The following is a 23745-nucleotide window of genomic DNA, read 5'->3' on the forward strand; positions in this document are numbered from 1 at the left end:
GGATGAGGGTGTGGACAAGATGGCCCAGGGTGAAGGCATCTGTCTGGTGACCTTAGTTTGCTCCCTGGAGCCTCCGTGAAGATGGAAGGAGAGCACTGACTACAGAGCTGGCCTCTGGCCTTCTTGTGTGCACCCTGGCCCCATGTCTTCTTAGCGCTCCCCTGACCCCCCAACCCCTGGTCCATCTCATTCATACAATCAGGAACTTTCTTGTCAACTGGGAGTCATCTGCCCTCCTTTCTGTTACCCAATGGAAAGTCTCTCTCTCGCACACGCACATCCCCAAAACAAGGAGGTACCTACCCAATAAGTATTTGAGAGCAGCAAAATTTTATATCTAAAGATAATGGGAGTAAGTTTTGGTAACCTCATTATGTTTACGGTGAAATCTGCTGTTTTCTCTTTCTGGAACCTACCCTGTCACGAACAGTCGCCTTTTCACCCACTCTGTCTGAGAGTGTGCTTGACACGAGTGAGAAACTGAGCAAGCGGGGGAAGGAACTGAAGCGGGCGACTCCTCGTAGCAGCCTCTTGAGACGACTCAGTCCCTTAGATTGGTTCGGCATGCTCCTAGTTGAATGCTTATTTAATGTATGATTATTTAATAAGATTGGCCTGAGTGGCCGTCAGTAGACATTCACGTGTAACGTTTAGGTACGCCAGTGTGGAACTCTTAAATATAAAAATATAAAAATTATTAGTTACTTGGTTTTTGTGTGTGGCTATTTTGCCTGTGTGTGTATGTGTGTATACCACGTACATGCCTGGTACCCTTGGAAGTCAGAAATATGCAATAGATGCCCTGAAATTAAGTTACAGATAGTTGTGAGCCACCATGTAGGTGCTGGGAACTGACTCTGGGTCCCTTGCATTACAGACAAGTGCTCTTTACCACAGAGCTGTATTTCCAGCCCTGGGCTTTGTTTTTATATTTTTTGTGCCTAATTCTTTCCTTAGTAGTAGGTAGGTAGTATTGCTTCTGTATTACATATAGGGGGAAAAACTCAAAGTAAGTGGTTGGAGGCCACGTGGAGATGTTACAGTGGGCAGAGATGTGAAAGATGACGTGACTCAGTTCAAGACTAGGTGACTCCCGCCATAAAGATGAGTAGTTTAAGAATATTTTGGTGAGTTAGGTCCACATTAAACCGATTGAAAGTTGCTCACAGTCACACGACTTTCACAGTGTAGACAATATTAACAAGTATAGATCTTAGCTCCTGTCTCACCTTGTGTACTGTTCTGTTCTCATACCAGGCTGGGATGTTAGCACCGGGTACCAGAAGAGACATCTACGACCAGAAGCTAACATTACAGCCAGTGGACAGCTCGACCATCTCGCTACAGATGGGTACCAACAAAGTGGCTTCCCAGAAAGGAATGAGCGTGTATGGGCTTGGGCGGCAAGTGTACGACCCCAAGTACTGTGCCGCTCCTACAGAACCCGTCATTCACAACGGAAGCCAGGGCACAGGAACAAATGGGTCAGAAATCAGTGATAGTGATTACCAGGCGGAGTACCCTGATGAGTATCATGGCGAGTACTCCGATGACTATCCCCGAGAATACCAGTATGGTGATGACCAGGGCATTGACTATTAGAATCACACACAGGAGCGCAGTATTTAGTCCATTGTTTTTATCCAGTGAGACCCAGGCTAGCCTTGAGTAATTCTTCTCTTGTCTTCCTAAAACACTATTATTCTTCTTGTACCTTAAGAAAAAAATGCCTTACATACATTCCTTTTTCCTTTCTCTGCCTCCTCCCCAAATAGTTGCCTTCTAGTGCTGTAACGGTTAAATCCTACAGCATAACCGAGAACGCGCGTGTGAAGTGAAAAGGGATGCCGTGGAAGGGCAGCCAGTTCTTATATTGACGAGCTATGCATTTTTTTTTTACAATCTTACACTTAAACTGGTATTTTTCAAACAATAGGAACCTATTTTTCTTTTCTACAGTTTAGTGTGTATCCGGCTTATACATGGAAGACTAAAATGTTGATTTGCTAAATGTGGTCTTTGCCAACTAAATCCTAAGATGCAGTGTGTAGAACCTGACACATGGATGTTTTTTCTGCAGTCCTGCTTGCTGAGTTTTAAATAAAGTCATGATCAGTGTGCATTTGTGATTACACGTGTACTCATTCTCTTCTCTAAGCTGACAAGGTCTTTTCCGAGTGGCGCTTCTCGAGGCGCGTATACAGAGATGGCCGCGGACATGTAGGCTTGGGTGTGTGCCTGCAGACTTCATTTGTGCCAATGTATCACTGTAGAGTCGCTGTTTCCTCCAACTGTATTTATTGCTGCATTTCTCAGCATAAACTTATCCCATTGTATTTTTTATAAATAAATATTTTTTTTGAACATTCATAAGAACCGTAGGCTGGTTATTTTCTCTGCTTCTGTGTAGGCAGAGTCAGGTCAGAAATCAGAGGCCTCATTCCTTGGACACTGAGAAGGTATTTCAACATTATTTCACTCATACAACGTGGCACTCGTGGAGACTGAGTCTAAACTGGGTGTGGTGACTTAACCCCCCCCCCCCCAGTATTCCCAACACTAGAGAGGCTGAAGCAGGAGGATTTCTGTGAGTTTGAGGTTAGCTTGAGACACAGTGTCTGTTTAAGGCTACAAAAGCAAAACAATAACCAAAAGAAGAAAAATTCCCAGTGCATTAAATGACAGCCAAGAATGATTTGGTTCTTGTGTTATGATTTGGCTGCCCTGGTTCATCTTAAATTCAAATTGGAATACTCTGAAAAGCATTTCTGTCTGCAAGGGAGAGTTACTATGTGGGCATTGAGGGTATGATATGAACAATGTCGAGCTGACGTGGGGGTGCTGAGGAAAATCGAAGCCATCCTTCTCGCCTAAGGGAAGGCTAAACAACAACAGGTGTGGGAAACTACAAAGCCTCACGAGGGAAGTTGGTCGCTCACGCCTTCCGACCTTGTCTCAGCCAAGCGATTTCTTCTGATAGGGCTGGCGGTTGGGCTTCGGTGGTTTTTGTCAAGACAGATAAAGAGATGCTTGAACCCCCAGAAATGACATCATCACTCGGTGATGACTCACTCACGCTTCTGGGAGTGCCCTGGAAATCACTGTTGAGACCTCAGGGCTGAAAGGTACCATTTAAGAAGAAATTTGCATTTAAAGTGGGCCTGAGCTGTCGGACTGTTTCCTGTCAAATGCAGAGGTGGCTAGGGAAGGGAAGGGGACCTTGTATTACCTTACAGGTGCTGGCCTGCTAAGTCAGTCAGGTTGGGCTTCCTCTTAGGATGGGAGTTCCACACAGCATCTCGACTGATGAGGTGCCCGTCCTCATGTTCAAAGTCTTGTTCAGGGCATTAAGAAGGAAAAGCTGTTCTATATGCCCTCTGCATTTTGGCTGTGAGTCAGGTGTGTTTAAAAAAATAGTAATTAAAAAAGCTCCCAGGCAAGTCTCATTTTGGGCAGAGGTTGAGCATCACTTCCTCTTAACGTTTGCTGATTTGTGAAAGTGCCGCCTGCTTGCGACCAGCTGAGTCGCATCCTGCTTAACTGCCTGACCTGGGTGTGCCTGCTTCAGTCGAGTTCACGCCTGCCTTATGTCAGTAAGTTTAAGAGCTGATAATGTGCACCCAGGGTTGGAAGAATCAGAACATCCTGCTCCGTGTAAGAATAGTATTCTAGAGACTTCTGCTAACAAAATCCTTTGTAAAAAAAGATAAGCTGGTTGTGACCTCACAAACTCAGATAATTTTTATGTAGTGTTACTTACATTTTAAATGTATTTTATTTTGTGTATGTTTGTGTGTATGTCAGCATGTGCCACAGCACTTGTGTGGAGGTCTTGAGGCAACTTGTGGGGATTGGTTCTCTCCTTCCACCATGCGGGTCTGGAGGGATCAACTCAAGGCTTTAAGCTTGGCGGCGGTTGTCTCTATCCAGAGAGCCAATCTTATTTTTTATTTTTATTTATTTATGTTGAGATAAGGTCTCTACATAGCATTCAGGTTGGCTTTAAATGCCCGTGTAGCACAGGCTGGCCTTACACTGGTAGTCTTGGTACTTCAGCTGCCTAATTGCTGGGGATGAATTGTAGACGCATGTCACGGTGCCCAGGTACTTTTAAAGAGATGCAGTATAAACAGTTTTACCATGCCTTTTCTTGCTCTGGTTCATGTGAAAATAGCTGTAGACTTTGTGTCAGCATCACCTGCAAGGTCAAAGCATGCTCAGGTTGTTCAGGTACAGAAGTCTCTGGGTCCCTATCTCACAATGGGCCTCAGCTCTGTGCCTTCTTCATTTGGTAATGAGTCCTTGTGTTCTTGAGACCTTGCATTGTTTAAGTTGTTGATCCGTTTTACAAAACTCTGAAAAACAAAAAAGTGACCAGCACCAGTGATGTGACAGCTCCTTGGGGTAGCCATTTACTCCTGGCCCTAGAGTTTTTAGGAAATTGATTGTCAAAGGTCTCCAAGTAGCCGGGCGGTGGTGGCGCAAGCCTTTAATCCCAGCACTCAGGAGGCAGAGCCAGGCAGATCTGTGAGTCCAAGGCCAGCGTGCATAGTGAGGTAGATTTCAAAGTCGACTTTTAACTGGAAACATACAAGTCATGAAGAGTAGAGCAAGTTAAAGTTAGCTTTAAATGCAACCATCAGGGTACATAAAGACAGGTAAAAAATTGTCTTGTTGCATGTCTGTGAATGGAGGGTGGTTTATATTAATACTCATGCACTCATAGAAGTGCTGAAATCCAGTGCCTGTTGAACAGACAATGCTTTGAATGTTGTTTTAAGGCCAAAGGAGCTTAAACCTTAATTTTTATGGCAACAAAATGAAAGAAAATTGCTAAAATATCATTTGACCCCCAGTAGCCAAATAGGAGACACAGCTCGGTTGTTGAAATGTGTTCTGTCTGAAGAGGATAAGACAAAAGATGAGCAGTTTATTGTGTTGCAAAAAAAGCTGTTGGAAACTACTGCCTGTTAGTTCCAGATACAAGCAGCATGGGGCTTCTGGGAGGGTGTGCCCTGTTAGCAAGGGGCCCGAGGGCTGCGGATCTGTCTGTCAGTATTGGCATTAAAGGTGAGCAGTCTGTAGAACAACACGCTCTACCCAAAGTTCATGGGTATGAATAGTGCTTGGAAATGCAAAATGCTTTCCATAAACACTGATTGTTCAAACTCCCAGACTATCCAAGGGGCAAGACCAAGCTGTTAGTGCCGAAGATACCCACTAGCATCCCATGGAAGAGCCCACATACCCCATGCATTCTCACTTCTCTTTGGAGAGGGCAGAGGCTTCTCCATAAGAAAGTAGTTCAGCCTCAGAAAGCTGAGCTCCCGTCCCCCTCTGGAACTTTGGGCCTGATGGAGGGAGCAACTCACGGAGCCCTGTGGACCAGAGTTGAGACTGGGTGTGTCGCCCCCCTCCCCCGTGTCAGTCTTTGGGGAGGTCACAAGGATGGAGATGACAATGGGATGAAGTGTTTGCTTACCAAGAACTCGGGGTGCATGAAGTATGGCTTCTCTGATGATCCGTCATTGGTTTCCAGGTCCACAGCGAAGCACAGGAAAAGTATGTCGAGCACGGTTTCAAACACAGACAAGAAACTGTGGGCCACTAGGTAGGCGAAAAAGGCCACTAGCAGCAGAGGGATGGCCCACACCTGCAGCGCGCGGTTGTAGTTAAACGCCATCAGCCCGCCGAAAACAGTGAAGCACACCACCAGCACCTGTGGGGGGCGGGGAGGGCGGGGAGGGGGCTCATTGGAAACTTTCATGATCAGGGTCAGTGGCTATTGGTCCCCCCTACACACACACTACAAGTAACGCTGTTGTGTATGTGTGTGTCCCAAAGAGAATTAGGCAGGGTGAAAGAGAAGGAGCAGAAAACGGATGGAAGAAACGGAAGCCCAGCGGGTGGGAAGACAGACACGAACTCTCATTTTCCCCGTGTTTGCCTTTGCCCTCACGTAAGTAATGCGGAAAACTTTCAGTCTGCTTTCTCCTCACAGTATGGCAAAGTCCTCAGGGTGTGCTTGGGGGGAGGGGTATGTAATGATGTAGGTGTGGGGGGAGGGGGTATGTAATGATGTAGGTGTGTGGGGGGGTATGTAATGATGTAGGTGTGTGGGGGGGTATGTAATGATGTAGGTGTGTGTGGGGGTATGTAATGATGTAGGTGTGTGTGGGGGTATGTAATGATGTAGGTGGGGGGAGGGGGTATGTGATGATGTAGGTGTGGGGGGAGGGGTATGTAATGATGTAGGTGTGGGGGAGGGGTATGCAATGATGTAGGTGTGGGAGGGTATGTAATGGTGCACGTCTGTGGAGGCAGAGGTCCATGTCGGATGCCTTCCTCCATTGCTCTCCATCTTTTTTTTTTTTTTTTTGGTTTTTTCGAGACAGGGTTTCTCTGTGGTTTTGGAGCCTGTCCTGGAACTCATTGCTCTCCATCTTATTTCTTGAGTCAGAGTCTCATTAAACCTGGAGCTCATCCTTTTGGTTTCCAGAGAATCTCCCATCTTTGCCAACCCCACCTCCCAGCACTAGGGTTAGACATGTAACATCACCTCATCTTTTATGGTGGTCCTCATGCTTATACTCCACGAACTGAACTAGCTGACTCTTGGCCCCTTGAAAGCCTTTTTCTTTCTTTTTTTCCTTTTTTTTTTTTTTTTTTGAGATGGGATTTCTTTGTTAGCCCTGGCTGTCCTGGAACTCATTCTGTAGATCAGGCTGGCCTTGAATGCAGAGATCCACCTGCCTCTGCTTCTCCAGTTCTGGGATTGAAGGTGTGTGCCAACATGCCCACTTCTTTTTTCTTTAAACTCCATTTTTTGATTGTTTGTTTTTTGAGACAGGGTTTTTCTGTGTCACCCTGGCTCTCCTGGAACTCGCTCTGTAGACCAGGCTGGCCTCAGACTCAGAGATCTGCCTGCCTCCTGAATTCTGGGATAAAAGGCATGAACCTCCTGGCTTTAACCCCATTTTTCTATTACAAGCAATTAAGTAGGTGAATTATTAATTTTCTAAGTGATTGGTTTCGCCCTCCAGGCACTAAAGTGGACAGACTTTCCAGTGCTAGTGTGCAGGACAATTGGATTCTCCCAGGTTTTTGTGACATGTAATTATGATTTCCAGGAACACACTCACAGGCCATGGTATTCCCAGTTTCTTAAAATATGTGAGAGTCCACCAGGAAGCCCCATTACCCCTAGATGCCTGCAAAGACGAATATGCAATTCAGAATGCTATTTCCTTCAGAAGCCTAAAGTCACGAATTATCGCATATTTTTTGAAAGCTCATTAGGCATGGTACGCTTCTTACAGGAAATCTTAAGAAAATGAATTTATATTTTATATTTAAAGTAAAAAAACCTAAATGCATTAAGAATTATGGAACTGCACCCAAAAAATAATTTGGAATTAGAAAATGTATCACCTGCAATCTGACTAAGGAGACAGTATTACCAAATTGCATGCAGCTATACCTTATTTGGCTGTTTGGAAAGAAATAATTATATTGTGCTTCTGTTACTATTGTCACATGAAACATCTCTGGGGCCCAGGTGAGCCTTAAATGTATGTGTGATTAGCACACACCTGTGAGAGCCAAGCATGTCTTAACATGCTGGAAGTTAACTATGACAGTCATGCACCAAATATTACACCAGAAGCACAGAAGAATAGAGTCTTAAATGGGGCATGGTCCCCGTGTTCGGCATCACCCAGGTCACAGCTGGTGACTAAGATCTTGTCGCGTGTGGGCATTGCCACAAACTGGTATTCTTATGAGACAGGGAGGAATAGTCTAAAGACGAATGTTTGTTTAGCGTTGAATACAGAAGACACAGTGAGAAAGATCATGATCAAGAATCAACAGCATCTACGAGGAAATAGGAGAGCCAGAGAGATGGTTCAGCAGTTTAGAGTGCTTGCTTCTTTTGCAGAGGACGTAGGTTCTGATTCCAGTCCCCAATTAGGCTGCTCACAACTGCCTATAACTCCAGTTTCAAGGGCTCTGATACCTCTGTCCTCAACTGTATGCATACAAACACAGATACATACATATGGTTAGTGGGTGGATGGATGGATGGATGGATGGATGGATGGATAGACAGATGGACAGATATGGTGGATGGATAGACAGACAGATAGACAGACAGACAGACAGGTAGGTAGGTAGGTAGATTGGATGGATGGATGGATGGATGGATGGATGGATGGATGGATGGATGGATGGATAGATAGATAGATAGATAGATAGATAGATAGATAGATAGATAGATAGATAGATAGATAGATAGGGATGATGGATGGATGGATAGATGGATAAATGGATGGATGGATAGATGATGGATAGACAGGCAGACAGATAGATAGGTCCTTAATTGGAAGTGGGATCAAACAAACTAAGTGATGCAGAATTAGGCCCAGAAGATGAAAATTACACGGAAAGAGGTATAGTGTGTGGCATGGCAGAGAGAACTTGCGACATGACTGATTAGGCTGGTATATCAGGGGTGGCATATCGTTTTCATTGGCATTTCAGTTACCATCCCCACAACCCGGGAGAGGCTCAGGTTAACATTTGTTCTGATTGCTGCACTGGACTATGCTCCAAGGGCCTCACACATTTGACACCAGTGTTCTGTCCCTGACCTACATCGTACCCAGCCCATTTTTAACTTTTTATCTTGGAGATAAAAATTAGGTCTCACTAATTGCCCAGGATAGCCTTGAGCTCACTCTATAGCCCAGGCTAGCCTTGTCTGTGATTGCTTCCTGGCTCAGCTTCCCGAGTAGCTGGAGGATTACGGACCTATATCACAAGACTCTGAGATTCAAAGTTTCCAAGTTATAGGCTCTGTCCTTTACACCACACGACACCAGAGCTTTAAAGAGCCTCTTTACTGCACAAGACATTTTGTTTGGTTGTTTGTTGTTCAAGACAGGGTTTTTCTGTGTAGCTCTGGCTGTCTTGGAGCTTGCTTTGTATACCAGGCTGGCCTCGAAGTCACTGAGATCTACCTGCCTCTGCCTCCCAAGTGCTGGGATTAAAGGATTCCACCACCACATCCAGCTGCACAAGACATTTTAAAAGGATAGTCAAGTGACATCAGAATCCAACTGGCTCCACTTCGATTGCTCAGACTCCTTTCTTTAGACAAGCTCTTGCTGTGTGTCCCTGGCTGTCCTGGAACTCACTCTGTAGACCAGGTTGGCCTCAAACTCACAGAGATCCTCCTGCCTCTGCCTCCTGAGCGCTGGGGTTAAAGGTGTGCACCACCACCACATGTGGCTTTCAGATCCCATTTTCTAGACTTCCTGCCCTTAAATAATGTACAAATTAATCAAATCAATGCTACTTTCTACGTTTTAGGACTAAAAAAACCCAATGCACAAAATATACCCATTTCTGACATTTTCATTTCAGACAAACAGAACCAGGGATCAAAATGGTGGACTTGGTCAGAGGCAAGAAAAGATAGACTAAGATTCAGATAGTAACTGTGGACCTTGGAGACTGCAGAACAGGCAGCCTCACAGGACTGGGGAACGAAGGAGGTAACGAGGCATGGCAGCTGATCCAGAGCCAGAAGCACGAGTCCCCTCACAAGCTATCCCCCACATTGTCTAATTTGTTGAATTGCAGGCTCTGTTATTTAATCAAGACATCTCACCTTTCCCAGGAAGATGACGAAGTTTCCAAAGCAGTTAACAGACGTGAGATGACTTGAGTTCTTGGACATGACTTTGTGCGCGTCTTTGGCTGATGCGCAGAAGTCCGTCCCATTAATGGCAGCTGCGGTGTATGCGTTCTAGAACGACAGACGGAAGTTACGAGGATGGCGATTCCTGCCGTTTCAAGACAGCAGAACGACAATACAGAGTCTGCGGCTGTACGTTTAGTGTCTCTACCACAAACATGGAAACAATGAGTAAACATAAGTTGTTTTTTAATAGACGACAGAGTTGGCGGGCAGGAAATGGAGTTTGGGTACCAGAAAGAGGGCAGACCCTAGGGACCAGCGAGCCGAACCCAAGGATTCAGCTGCTCTGGTATTAGTGAGGGCTCCAGGGCCAGGATCCCTCAGGCCTGAGAGACAGCGTGGGTTCTTGCTAGAGAACTGAGTTTCCTGTACAAATTAGGAGTCATAGTTCAAAATCAACCAGCCACGCCGGGCGGTGGTGGCGCACGCCTTTAATCCCAGCACTCGGGAGGCAGAGGTAGGCGGATCTCTGTGAGTTCAAGACCAGCCTGGTCTACAAGAGCTAGTTCCAGGACAGGCTCCAAAACCACAGAGAAACCCTGTCTCGAAAAACCAAAAAAAAAAAAAAAAAAAAATCAACCAGCCACTCAGGAAAGGGCCTGGAAGATAACCTCCCATGTGTTCAAGATGGCTGAAACATCTGGAGTCTGAGCCAGAGCAGAGCAAAAGCCTTCCCCCAGGGCATGGTGGAGCCCCACAATTACTCCGACACATATCTAAGAGGCCAAGAAGTGAGATGGGCTTACTGGCTATTTAAAATATTTTGCTGTTATATGCTGTTATAAATACAGGGTGAGCGTCTTAATTTCCTAATTTTATATAATTTCAAAATACACATGGGTGTGTGTGCGTGTGCGCATGTGCGTGTGTGTGCTCAAGTGTGTGTGTATGTTTATTTGCATGTGTGTGTGAGCATGTATGTGTATGTATGTGTGTTTGCGTGTGTGTATGTGCATTGTGTGTGTGTATGTGTGTGTAATGGTAGATTTGTTTTAGTTTGCTTGAGACAAGGACTTACAAAGCACAGACAGGCCACAAATTTACTATATAATCAAAGATGGCCTGGACCTCTGACCCTCTTGCATCTTCTCAAATGCTGAGGCTTGGGGAATCACACTCAGTTTGTGTGGTGTTGGGAACTGACTTCAGACCTTCTTGTGAGCTGGGCCAGCACTCTGCCAGCTGAACTCTTTCCCCAGCCCAGACTCTTTCTTTCATAGACTGGAAACCAAGATTGAGGACATTTTCCAAAAGCCCTCTGATGAGTCAGTAAGACAAAGAATGCTTTCTTTAAAATCCAGCTATCTGGTTTTTACATTCACCAGTTTTCATTATGCCAAAACTTAATTTAAAAGCATGGTGGTGTTGGGAAGCACAAGCCCTGTAGTCCAAACTGTCTCTAGACTCAAATCCCAGCTCTCCCAGTGAGGACAGGAGATACTGGCATGGGCCAGTGACCAGCCTCTCTGAGCTCCTTTTTCTTATCGTTAAAGGGGACCAGAGCACCTACTGATAGGAAGACTAAAGACACGGTCCTGTAGAGCCCAGCGTCTGGCAATGGCAAGTAGGAGGACTGCCATTCTCCTGTAGCTGGAGGTCTCCAAAGATGACATCATTTCCCCCTGGGAGCACGGACCAGCTCCTCAAGCCTCTGTGAGGCACAGGAAGGGCCTGTGTTGTCTTCATCCTCAGGTTTCACATCACGAAGATCCAGGAGTGGCCAGCCGTGTGTCTCAGGCCCTGTCCCAGTGCTCAGTGTGACTACCACGTGTCTCTCCATCTTTGCTTCCTCTCAGGTGCTAGCCCAGGGCATTCCCTTTCTTAACTGATTCCTAGTGGATCTCCCGAGTCATATGGGAAAGGGTAGTTTTGTTTTGTTTTTGAGAAAGGGAGGGTTGTTCCCCCCCCCGAAACCCACTCCCTCACAGTCAACTTAGTGCTATCCATCACTCATAAGCAACAAAAATAGACTTTATTCCTCAGCTAAGATGATTAAAGGTTAAACAGCACATTTTCATGCATGGGTCAACTCCACAAATTTCGAGGGGGGTGCCTCATAACCACTTATCTTTAGCATCTCATGGCCCACTGAAAGAGAACATTAAAACCACACTGACAGGGAAATTACATATGACTTCCTGAAGAGACTACAGCACCGGCATTTTACCACGAGAGTCAACCCTGAGTGCCACATCGAGACCTAGATTAATGACTGGGTGAGAGAAGAAGGGGAGCATCGCCCCAGACACGGGGCAGCATCACCCTAGACACGGGGCACAGACCGAGCATTCTGCTGCCTCAGCATTAGTGGGTCCACACTATGTGGAGCAGAAGCTGCTTCCTCGGCAGGTATCAGGAGGAGGGGCTGCACCAGGCTGCCCACAGGGTGTGCGTGCGCCTGAGCTGACAGCTTCAGGGTCATGTGCGAAGACAGCCACAGAGCTGGGCAGTGTGGCAAGAATGAAGAATGATGTGTGATGGGGAGTAGGAAGTAAGGACATCATGTCAACCATGAATGATTAAGGGAGGACCCCCTCCCTGTCCCCATGGCTAACCTTTCGGCAAGGGAAAGAGAATAATGGTTAAATCGCTTTGAGTTGATGACCACATACAATTCACAGGACAAACTGCTTTTTTAAATTCCTTTTTGTGAAATTGGGTCTCACGGGCCTGTTCTCAAACTTTGTAACTAGGAGGGTTTTGAACTTATGATTTCCTTTCTCCAGCTCCCGAGTGCTGGGATTGCAGCAGCCTTTGCTGTGCGGGCAAGCACTCTGCCAGCTGAGCTCCATCTCTAGTCCAGGTCAAACGATTTGAGGGTTGACCTTCTATGACCTTAGACCTTAGAGGGTTGACCTTCTATGAGCAACCTTAGAAAGAAAAAGGGGGAGCAGGTGAAGTGAGAAGATCTGAGAGAGAGTTTTCTAAGTCACTTAGGAAATAACTAAGGCTCGAGGAGGAATAAGCCACACAGTATGGCTGGAAGCCAGCATATCAGAATTTTGCAAGACATTCTCACGCAAGCCATAAAGCGCACAGGGCGCCGCGGCACTCAGGGGCACTGTGGTGTGACCACACATCCACCAAGCACACTGGCTCAGTGACAGTGACAAACCAGAGTCTGGCCCAAAGTCAAGAAACTCTCCCCTGGGCACAAATGCCCAGGACTAGGAACTGTAATTCTTCCCAGACGCTCTGACTACTGAACACCCTGAGCCCAGCAGATCTTTGCGTGCTGTGTCCCCAAATAGTTGGGCACAAACCTGAAGGGAGTTTCTCATCTCTTATCTGTGGCCTTTAAATGTTTTCTTCTGTCAGTATGTGTGCAACTTTTATGTGAAAGTAAATACTGTCACAAATATTCATCCAGTACACAAAGAGTACTCCATCCTAGGCTCTCTTTCTGAACATACTGACTCATTTAATCCTCCTAGCCCCAAGACAGCAAGGTAGCAGAGAGTAACCAAGTACAGCAAGGCTAGATGGCATGCCGAGTCACACGCATGAGACTGATGTTACATCACTCCCGTGTGGAGAGGACCTCTGGCTCGCCAGGCCCACCTGTAGGAAAACATTTACTTCGAGGTGTGCATTGTTCATTGCCATAGAAACAGCCGTGTGGTGTTCTCACGAGAGCTCCCACTAGGACACGGCAGGATAGTCATTTTGTAGAAGGAGACTGGGTTCTAAAAATGGTTGCCTCCCAAAGCCTGCAGAGGGATCTCCGCAAGGTCCTGACTCCTCTCAGGAACCCCATTCTGGGCTCTGTAAAAGGATTGTCTGCTGGCTTTAAGGTTTTGTATTAAAGACTATCATGCTTGTTTGGAGATAGATTCAGCGGGTACGAGTGCTTGCTCTGCCAGCATGAGGACCTCAGTTCAAGTTCCCAGAGCCCACACTTAAAGCTTAGTGAAGGGGCTGGAAAGATGGCTTAGTGGTTAAGAGTACTTGCTGCTCTTACGGAGGACCTGGGTTCGGCTCTTGGCACACATATGGCAGCTCCCAACCCTCTGTAACTCCAGTTTCAGGGATCTGATGCTCTCTTCTGGCCTCTGCAGGCGCCAGACATGCAGGCAAACATTCATGCACATAAACAAAATTAATAAATCTTTTAAGAAAGAAAAGATGAAGTGGTCACCCACTAGAGTGTGGGAGAGAGGCAAAGACCGGGGGCTCATGGGGCTTGCTGGCCCCAAGACAGCCCCAGATGGAGTAAGAGACCCTGTCCTGCGGGAACACAGTGGAGAGAGCTACAACAGGCCGCCTGATGTCCTTCCCAGGCCTCCATGAGTATATATGTATGCTTGCACCCACACACACAAGCACATGCATACACATACAGGCACATATATGTTTCCTAAGTGCTTCACAGTGGACCAACAACTCTAATCACGTGACTTGGCCATAACTCAGTAAAATGATCACTGTAGGCACAGTTATCCCCACTTAGTAGCAAATTCTAATCATTGTGCTTTTAGGTAACACAAAGGCTACATCGCCTCTTTATTTTGAAAGTTCTCCAAGAATATTAACACATAGAAAGGGTCCCCTCCCCCTCCTAAAATCAAAACCGAAGCTTTCGCAGCCTGGCCCTCAATCCCCCGAGAGCACCCATCTGTCCTCCCCCAGACTGAAACGGCTCCTTCTTTTTTAATGTGGCGGAGCTCTGAACTTGAGTTGCTGTTGACTCTTCAAAAAGTAAATAGAATTTTCCTCCATAGAGAAGGGAAGGGCTTTGCCCCGCGGCCCTGCCATGAATAGCTGACTTGATTTCTGGAATGCCTTTTCTAACTGAGTTCTGATTTTACTCACTCGACATAAAGCAAGAATGCCTAAAAGCAAACCTGAGCGGCTAATACACCACCACTTCCCTCAGACCTCAGGAAAGCCCGGGGTAGCTGAGTCCACAGACCTTCAGAAAGCCTTCTGAGGCCCCTAGGAAAACTTGCAAGAACTAGCCCAAGCCAGTTTCAGCTCTGATTTTATCACAAACACGTGGGGAGGAAGTCAAGGCACCCGGCAAACATGCTCCAGCCTTCCTGGGCCTGGCATTCACTGGCCCCTTCACTGTTACCAGGCTGCAAACCATTACCAAAGAGACTGCAGTGGGGAGGCCTGCCAGCCCTGTCCCCTTCAGGGGTCCTGCCAGGAGGGAGGCACTAGGGGTGGGGTGGGGAATGGTGACTGGGAGTTACTGCTGCCAAGAAAGCCAGTAGCAGGGCAACACAGTCCCCTTTGCTCTTCTGAACTGTGCTTGCTTTTAGGCATAAGTTTTAGGATGGTCTTATTCTGTCCAAGCTCATCATTAAAAAAATAAAGCAATACAGAGGCAAGAAGAAAGGAAACCATGGCTCGGTCTCAAGTAGCCCCTGGAAGGACCCTTCCTTCACCTCCACAGTCCTTGGTAATTGTGCACAGTTAAAAGAACAGACAGATGGACCAGCCCAAGGCCCTAGACCTGCATTCTGTCTGCAAGGTTTTCAATGAAAGTACACATGTTGTCAAGTAAAGAAAGTGACATTCAGACTACATGCAAGAAATATTTGAATTTGTCATAAATCATACTTCCAACATACAAAAATTAGGGTTTTTGGTTTTTTTTTTTTTTTGTTTTTTTTTTTTTTTTTTTTTTTGGTTTTTCGAGACAGGGTTTCTCAGTAGCTTTGGAGCCTGTCCTGGAACTAGCTCTTGTAGACCAGGTTGGCCTCAAACTCACAGAGATTCACCTACCTTTGCCTCCCAAGTACTAGGATTAAAGGCATGTGCCACCACTGTCTGACAAGAATTAGCTTTCTAAAAAACTCTTTTCCATTTATTTTAACTTATTTAGATTTATTATTATTATTATTATTATTATTGTGTGTGTACAAGTTGTAAAGTCCTACAACACATTATGGGGTCCAAGGACAATACGTAAATTCTCTGCTGTGAGTTCCTGAAATGCAACTCAGGTTACCAGGCTTCTGTAGCACCAGTCTGACCCACTAAACCATCTCACCGGTCCTAAAACCCTTTTGGAAAACAGTCATGGAAACCTGGGCCTAGAAAGGCAGCTGAGCTGGTCAAGTGCTTATCCTGGAGGCATGAAGAAAGACCTAAGCCAGATCCATAGAACCCATGTTAGACACGATGGGCCAGCCCTACCTAGCAGCTCCAGCCTTTAATCCCAGCTCTCTAGAGGCAGAGGTAGGCAGATCTCAGTGCGTTCAAAGCATGTCTGATGTACACGGTGAGTTCAGGGCCAGCCATGGGCATATAGTGAGACCTTGTCACGTAAAACAAAACAAACCAACAAACAAAAGGTTCATTGGCACTTGCTTGTTATCACAGCACTGGGAAGGCAGAGCCAGGAAGATCCCCTGGGTTCTCTGACCAGCCAGCCTGGCCTACCTGGTGAGTTCTAAGCCAGCGAGAGACCCTGTCTTACACAGAGGTAGACAATGACTGAGGGGGTGACATAGAACACATTCTTCTGACCTCACCTGCTGTGCACACATGTGTGCACACACCTTCAACACACATGAATTAAACCAGCAAGAAAATGTTGCTTTAAAAAATATTTGTAGATTAATTAATTTTAGGAGTTCAGAAGAGGTCATTAGATCCCCTGGACCTGGAGTCACAGACAGTTGTGAGTCGGAATGTGGGAGCTGGTGTTTGAACCTGGGTCCTCTGGAAGAGCAGCTAGTGCTCTTAACTACTTAGCCATCTGTCCAGCCCCATGAAAACTGTCACGAGGTTTCTTTTCCTTAGCATTGTGTTTTAACTTCAGGGAACACTGACTATGAGGGTTCCTTTTTTCTCTGGCCTCTTGATTTCATGGTTTTTCACTATTGCCCTGACTTTGTGAGGTCACTTAGGACCTCTCTGATAAGACCTCTACTTCTGACCTGAACCAGCATGGCACCAGGCTTGCCACCTCAAACACCTGTTCTGTACCCCCAATCCCCACTCTTGGAGTCCTTCAGAACCCCATAGTTCCTATGTTGAGATGCCTTTTTGGAGCCCTATCCTGTATGCAGGGACATTTGTTGTAATGAAGATGTTTTTTGGCAAAGGTTGTCTTCCAAATACTATTCCTTCATACTAAACCTGAATTTGACTGATTGGTATGTTTGTTTCTTTACAAGAATGTTAGCCTTACGACACCCAGGGCTGATGGAATGGCTCATTGGGCAAAAGTACTTCCCACCAGGCTTGACAACCTGAGTTTGATTCCTGGGACCCACATTTGGAAGGAGAGAACCGGCTTTCACAGGTGAGTCTTCTGACCCCTATACTTGTGCATCTCCCCAGTAAAGAAAAATAAGTAAAAGTGTAAATAAATAAATATGCTAAAATGAATTTAAAGGTACCTTCAGATGTCCCCCAAGAAAACCCTTCACATTCTACTGAGGATAAAGCCTTCTCAATAGGCTGTGCCCAGGGAGAGGGGACCAACATGAAGTGTAATCCAGAGCAGACAGCACATACACTGTGAGAGAACACTCATCTTCCCTCAGACCCAGGAAAAGCCCAAGCAGACAAGCGCATCTCGTTGAACTTGCCCCTTGACTTTGTCAGAAACAGAGACTAGATGATTGCTCCTGGTGGCTGGAAGCTTCAGCTCCCTTCCTTACCCTCATCTCTGAATAGGAACTCAGCCAGTGCCGCCAAGCCGGTGATGCCGGGGCTTGTGGCATCTTGGAGATGACCTTCATAGAACCACTGTCATCCTGGTGAAGCTCCTTAGCCTCTGGGCTTCAGTTCCCTCATTTGTACAGTGTGACTGACAGCTTCCTGACACTCAGGGTCCTTAAGAGGTTAAACCTCGACAGCATGCACAAAATGTTTAGCTCTGATGCAAATACAATACTCACGTATGAAACTTCAAAAATATAAACATGAAAAAAAAAGCGATGTTTACCCTGGGGCCTGTTCCATTATGGAACCTCCACAAACACCATGGTGCTCACAGGTGTTAGATGGTGGGCACTTCGGTTAGCACCGAGCATCTCCAGTTTGGAGCTGAGCACTGGGGAAATGGTGCCAGTGAGATGAGGGTAGCAGTGGGAACCGGGTGTGTTCCCGGACACCACATGTTTAAGGGGAGATAGCTTTAAGTCAGGTGTCTACACTTTGCTGATTGACAGGGGGCTGACAAGGCAACAGCTGACCTGCTAGGCTGAGGGACAAGGGCCAACAGCAGCCCTGGTTTGGCACTGGACTGTGGCTTGGCAAACCTTGTAGGAAACACTCTGAGAAGAAAAATGGATTGTCTGAAATATATATAATAGCCTATCTTTCCCCTTCTTTTTATTGTAATAAAAACATACAACATTAATTTTATCATCCCAAACAGTTTGGGAATATCAGGATAGTGGTACATTCAAATGGTTGTGCACAGATCTCTAGAACTATCTTATTTTATAGCACAGACACTTAATATCCACAAAACATAGATTCTCCCAGTCCTGGGTAACCACTTTTCTACCTTCCGTTTCTGCAAATTTTAACTTCTTTAGGCATTTCATATAGTGGTGTTATGATTAGGGTATCAGTTGCCTTCTCCACTCCCATCCACCACAAAGACTCATGCATTGAAGGCTTGTATGAGAACATAATCTCATCAATGGATTACCCATAGATGGGTCCATGGATAAACGTTCTACTAGGAAGTGGACTGTGTCTTTGAAGTGCTTTCCTTGTCTCTAGGCACTTTATTTTTTCTCTGCCTTCTGTCTATCATAAAGCCAGCCATATATACTCTCCCCGTGAAAGTCTGCCTCATTGTGCTTGAACCCAGAAGGAACAGAGTCAAGTTAGCATGGACTGAAGACCATGACCCAACACAAAACCTTCCTCTTTAAGTTGTTTCTCTCTGGTGTTTTGTCACTGTGAGGAAGGTCTGATGAATACAAAGGAAAAGATAGGACATTTGTCCTTTTGAAATGGGTTATTTAATGTTGGGAATAATCTTTTTGTACACTGTGAAGATGTGTTCTTGCTAAGGTGCCTTCTGATTGGCTTAATAAAGAGCTGAATGGCCAATAGCAAGGGAGGGAGAGTTTGGTGGAACTTAAGGGAGAGAGAGGAAGGGGAGATGAACTGAGGCACGGGAGAGATGCCAGAGGATATGGAGAAGAAACAGGACATGCAGGAGGAGAGGTGAAAGCCTTGAGCTATGTAGCAGCTCATAGATTAATAGGCATGGGCTACTGTAAGTTATAAGACCTCGTTAGAAACAAGGCTAAGCTAAGGCCAAGTTTTCATAATTAATAATAAGTCTCAGTGTTGTTATTTTGGAATTGGTGGTACAGCCAAAGACTTGCTACAAGTTAACTTAGTACAATCTTCTTAAAATTCATCCTGCTGCAGCGTGTGGGGGTTTCTTTTCTTTTAAGGGCTCTATAATATTCCTCTGTAGGTATGTAATCATCCCCTCTATCTGTTCATCCACATACACAAACATTGGTTTCTTCCACCATTGGCTATTAAGAGTCATGCTGAGATATGCATGGCTGTGCACACAACTCTTTGAGATTCTGCTTTGAATTCCTTTGCATGGACCCCGGAAGGTGGAGTGCTGGACAGTATGATAATTCTGTTATTAATGTTTTGGAGGAAACTTCATGTTGTTTTCTGTGATTTTATATTCCCACCAATAGTATACACGGGCTCCAACTTCACATCCTTGGTAACACTCATAATTGTCTGATACATTGAAAGTCACCTACCCAAAGGACATGCAGTGATATCTCATGACCTTGATTTACATTTCGCTAATGATTCGTGATGTTGAATATATTCTCATACATTTATTGGCCATTTGTATAGATTATTTGGACATATGCCTTTTCAAATCTTTTGCTCATAAAAAAATAAGTTCTTTGGTCTGTTGTAGTTGAGCTGAAGTTCTTTATCTATTGGTGATATTAACCCTTTATCACATGTGACGTCGTCATTTTGTCCCTTTCCAAAGATGGGCCTTTTGCTCTGTGGGTCACTCTGCAAATTGTTGCCTAGGGCATGCAGTCAGTTCCTGAGTTTAAGGTAGATTTTTCTATCTATTTTATTATTGCCCTGTGTTTTTGTGTCACATATGAATGACTGGTGCCAAATCCAATGCCTTCTACTAGCTTCCTGTGTTTTCTTCCAGGAAACTAAAGTTTTTTTTTTTTTTAATTAATCTCCTTTAATTTAATGTGGATGGGTGTTTGGCCTACATATAAGTACTCTACGTGTGTTCACTGTCCCAAGAGGTCAGAAAAGATCTAGACCTGGAGTTACAGGGGGTTATGAGCTGTGATGTCGATGCTGGGAACAAATTCAGATGCCTGGGACGAGCAGCCAGTGCTTAACCACTGAGCCATCTCTCTAGCCCAGGGATTGTGTAGTTTTAGGTCTTTCGGGTGAAAGTTCATTCTGAGTTGGTTTTTGTATGGCACACCATGAGAGTCTTCTGCTTCTAGAGCGTCAGTTTTCTCAAGAACGTTTGTTGGAAAGACCGTCCTCTCCCTATGATATAATTGGTGTCTCTAGCCATATATGAGACACTATTTTTAGCCTCTGTACTCTGTTGCCAAAGTCATTTATCTAACATGTCCTTGTGGTGTCCTAATTATGATGCCTCTTTGTATGACAAATGTCTTTCTGAGCCTTCAAAGCCTAGCTACTGGTCTTTCCATTCAGCACCCCCTCTCCGCTGGTCCTCTGCTCAGAAAGCCGGTCTCCTGACATGCAGTCCCGGGGAAGAACAGCTCTTTTGAACTAGTACTCCCCTCCCCGCTTTCAGATTCCCAGCTATTCTTTACAAATGAAAGAGCTCTATGAATTCAGCACGGACCCAGGGCTGGTGTGAAAACATGGTCGTCCGTTAGGTCGTAGGCATGTGTGGAAGGTCTGCTTTGGTCAATCTCCCAGATACAGACTAGAGTTGGGCACTTAATAAGAGCAGCTGTCTCTTGTTCCCTGGGCCTCCCCAGTTTTCTTTGTTGTCCCTTTCATGGTGACTGGCGCGGCATGGCAAACACCTCCAGACAGCTTCCCCACTCACACCGGGATGCATCCTGACGAAGCCGTTTAGCGCAGCTGTCTCATTCCTCAGATAATGCAATCTCACTCATGCTCTCTTTACCCCACCCCATGCCAACTGAAGCATCCTGTGAAAGGCAAAACGAGTGGGAAGAGGAAACGGCAACTGCTGTCAGAGACTGGATCCAACCGCCGACGCTTTTAGACCCGTCCTAGCCCCGCCTACTTAAGGAAGCTAATGGAACTCAATTTATCGACACCGACACCGTTCCCTCGCCTACTTCGCACGCAGAGAACTTGTTTCCTAACATCTAGAGAGATGAGCCTCTGAGCAGACAGGCTACCCATGGTCTCTGCCAGGCACATTCGTGCTTCCTGCCCTCTTTCCTGTGATTTCTTCCTTTCTCCCCGCGGGACTCAGGCCCTTCTCCTCCCAGGTGCTAAGTGCAGAGCAACAGCAAAAAGATAACAAACCCACCTACCACTTTTACTGCTTCCCCGCCCCTTGCCCCAGCTTTTAACCTTTTGAGCCCTTCCCTGCAAGCGGGAAGGGCAAAGGCAGAGCTCCCCAATCTGATCTGAATGGCTTGCAGGTCTGTGCTCTGGTCTTTCTCCACCTGCAGAAGGGAATCTTACTGGGCGGAGGGGTGAAGGACCAGAGGTTGGTGGGTTCTGACCAGAGGTTTAAGTTGTTTTTGTCTTAGCAGAGTGAGCAAATGTTCTATGACTACCTCTAGGGACTTTATTTGTCTAGGAAAGAGGAAGTTGCTGAGCTGTGTTCTTCTAGATGACCAGGACAGATGGTAACCTCCTGCTCACAAATCTGGGCACCTTAGACCATATGTCGTGACTTTCTAAAAGAATCCCATTTCCTAGAGAGGGCCCAAAGAGCCGTGAAGACAAGAAGATGGTTTCCCCAAGAGCATCCTGTGCCAACTGATGTCTGCGAACACCTGAAACCTTGCACAAGAGCCCAAGAGTAGCAGCATTCGCTTGTCTGCCCATCCAGTGGAATGGGAGCTCAGTGTAAGAACTTGGGTTATGAGACATGATACAGTGTTTCTCACACATCTGAGTTTTGATCTTTGATTCACAACCATGTGACAATCGTTCAAATATGAAGCTCAGGTGGTGAGAGCCTTGTGGGATTCCAGTGTGGATTAGTGACTGCCAAATTGAGACTATTTTATTCCTAATCACCCTGACTCACACCTCCTCTCATCTGCTTTTCTTACGAGAGCAAAGAAAAGCATTCTCTAGCCTCCGATCAAGCATTTCCTTCGCAACGTCTAGGACAGAGACAACCAGGGAAGGCCAGTTGAGAAATGCACCCACAGCTCCTGCCTTGCTTAGCAGGCAGGGAAGGGAGGAGGAGGAGTCTCAAGGAGCCCCTGACAGTGGCTTTTTTCCAGAAGACCCAAAAGAGAGAAAGCACGAAGAAGCCTGCTCCCTACCCCAAGGAAGATTAGATTTGTGGTCGGAGCTACTCAACTGTTTAATTCCATTTCCCATGCTAAACCAGTTTGGGAAGCATCAGCAACAATCTGTAGTCTTTACATTTCTTCAACACTGGGGGTAGTGTTGACCTGTCAGACATCCTCCTTGCATGCTGAGCATCCTCCTTCCTCCCCACCTTTGAACACAGTGGACGGTCTATCTTCAGATACAGACAATCAGGGTACCTGCCTCAGACACAAAGCTGCTGAGGGGAAGAAATGTAACACAGGATCTGATGCTTCTTGGGTTGCTAGATCCTCCACAGTCAAACACTGACACAGAATGTCCTTATTTATGAGGAAAGTGGTTTCTGCTGATTTCAATGACAGTTTCCATAGATCAAAGTTAAAAACCCAAGTGGTCCCATCTGCTATTTCTGGCATATCTCAGACATGTTTTGATGGGAAGGTAAGAGCATAAGTTGGGTGGTCTTGTGTTTTAAGTGATGCTCAGAATCATACAAGGTGTCTCATAATTAAGAAATGATGCCCCCTTGGGTAGGGTGAATTTTTAGACCTCTGTTTCTGGAAACAGTCTTAGTTACCCTTGCTAGACAATGTCACCAATGTTCCTGATGAAAAAAAATGGGAATGATAGCCAGGCATAGTTAATTCCAGCACTTAGGAGACAGAGGCAGGTGGATTGCTGTGAGTTCAAGGCCATTCTGGTCTACGTAGCAAGTTCCAGGAGAGCCAGAGCTACTTAGTGAGACCCTGTCTTGGAAATCAGAAAATGAGAGTCACAAGAAGCTGATGCAGTGACAAAGGCTTGATGCAGAAGGGACAGGGCCAGACGATCCTGCCGCCTAGAATTGGTGGGCTGGGTGGGCTGATTTCTCCATCTCCAGCCACAATCACAGATCTGTGTCCTGATCTCAGGTTTAGATGTAAGCGCTGGACCCTGGAGCTGGGGGGAACATCAGGCTGCTTCGAAATGTGAGAAGCGAAAGTGGTGCTCTGAACAGCTCTGCTTCCTCACTGAGTGATGGATACAGTGGCAGTGGCTGGGGTCGAGGAAGAGAAGACCATTGTAGGAGAAACGGATACTGATTCCCCCCATCAGAGAAGATTTGATGAATAACCTGTGAACTCTGCAGTCTTCAGAGTGCTACAGGATACAACCAGGCACTCCCACGCCTAGCGATGGGTTGGTGAGGGAATGTTAATGTCTTCTGCTTTATCTCTACATGCCAGCCATAGAACTAAGAGCTTTGCAAAAGAGCTTTAATTATCTGTCGAAACCTTGGGGAACAGACACTTTAACCATCAACTTTCCCAGCGCGCAGACTTCCAATATTTGGAGAATTGAGAAGTGAAAGTTACTGAATCCTTCCCCTCCCCTATTGAACAACAAAACCAGGAGAATTCGGGTGACCCCCAACTCCAGGATTCAAACTTAGATTTTCACTAGTCCTCTGCGGGCCTTCCTTCTATAGGCTAGGTCCTCAGAGCTCTAGCCCACTAGACATCAGA

At 46.0% G+C, this 23745-nt stretch overlaps 2 protein-coding genes across 2 annotated transcripts in view; one reads left to right on the forward strand and one right to left on the reverse strand.

Moving 5' to 3' along the window:
• Positions 1 to 2122, forward strand: part of Cnn3 (calponin 3) — a 30897-nt gene extending 28775 nt beyond the window's left edge. Inside the window, exon 7 of the mRNA XM_057794197.1 lies at positions 1258 to 2122. Within this exon, the coding sequence (XP_057650180.1) occupies positions 1258 to 1602 (345 nt within the window). The 3' untranslated portion in view covers positions 1603 to 2122. The remainder of the gene's footprint in view (positions 1 to 1257) is intronic.
• A 1849-nt stretch (positions 2123 to 3971) lies between these two features.
• Positions 3972 to 23745, reverse strand: part of Slc44a3 (solute carrier family 44 member 3) — a 70632-nt gene continuing 50858 nt past the window's right edge. The window contains exons 13-15 of the mRNA XM_057793545.1: positions 9674 to 9811; positions 5483 to 5719; positions 3972 to 4355 (exon numbers count right to left, since the gene is read on the reverse strand). Coding sequence (XP_057649528.1) covers positions 4251 to 4355; positions 5483 to 5719; positions 9674 to 9811 — 480 coding nt within the window. The 3' untranslated portion in view covers positions 3972 to 4250. The remainder of the gene's footprint in view (positions 4356 to 5482; positions 5720 to 9673; positions 9812 to 23745) is intronic.

The sequence above is a fragment of the Chionomys nivalis genome, chromosome 18 (genome assembly GCF_950005125.1).
Source record: "Chionomys nivalis chromosome 18, mChiNiv1.1, whole genome shotgun sequence".
NCBI lineage: Eukaryota > Metazoa > Chordata > Mammalia > Rodentia > Cricetidae > Chionomys > Chionomys nivalis.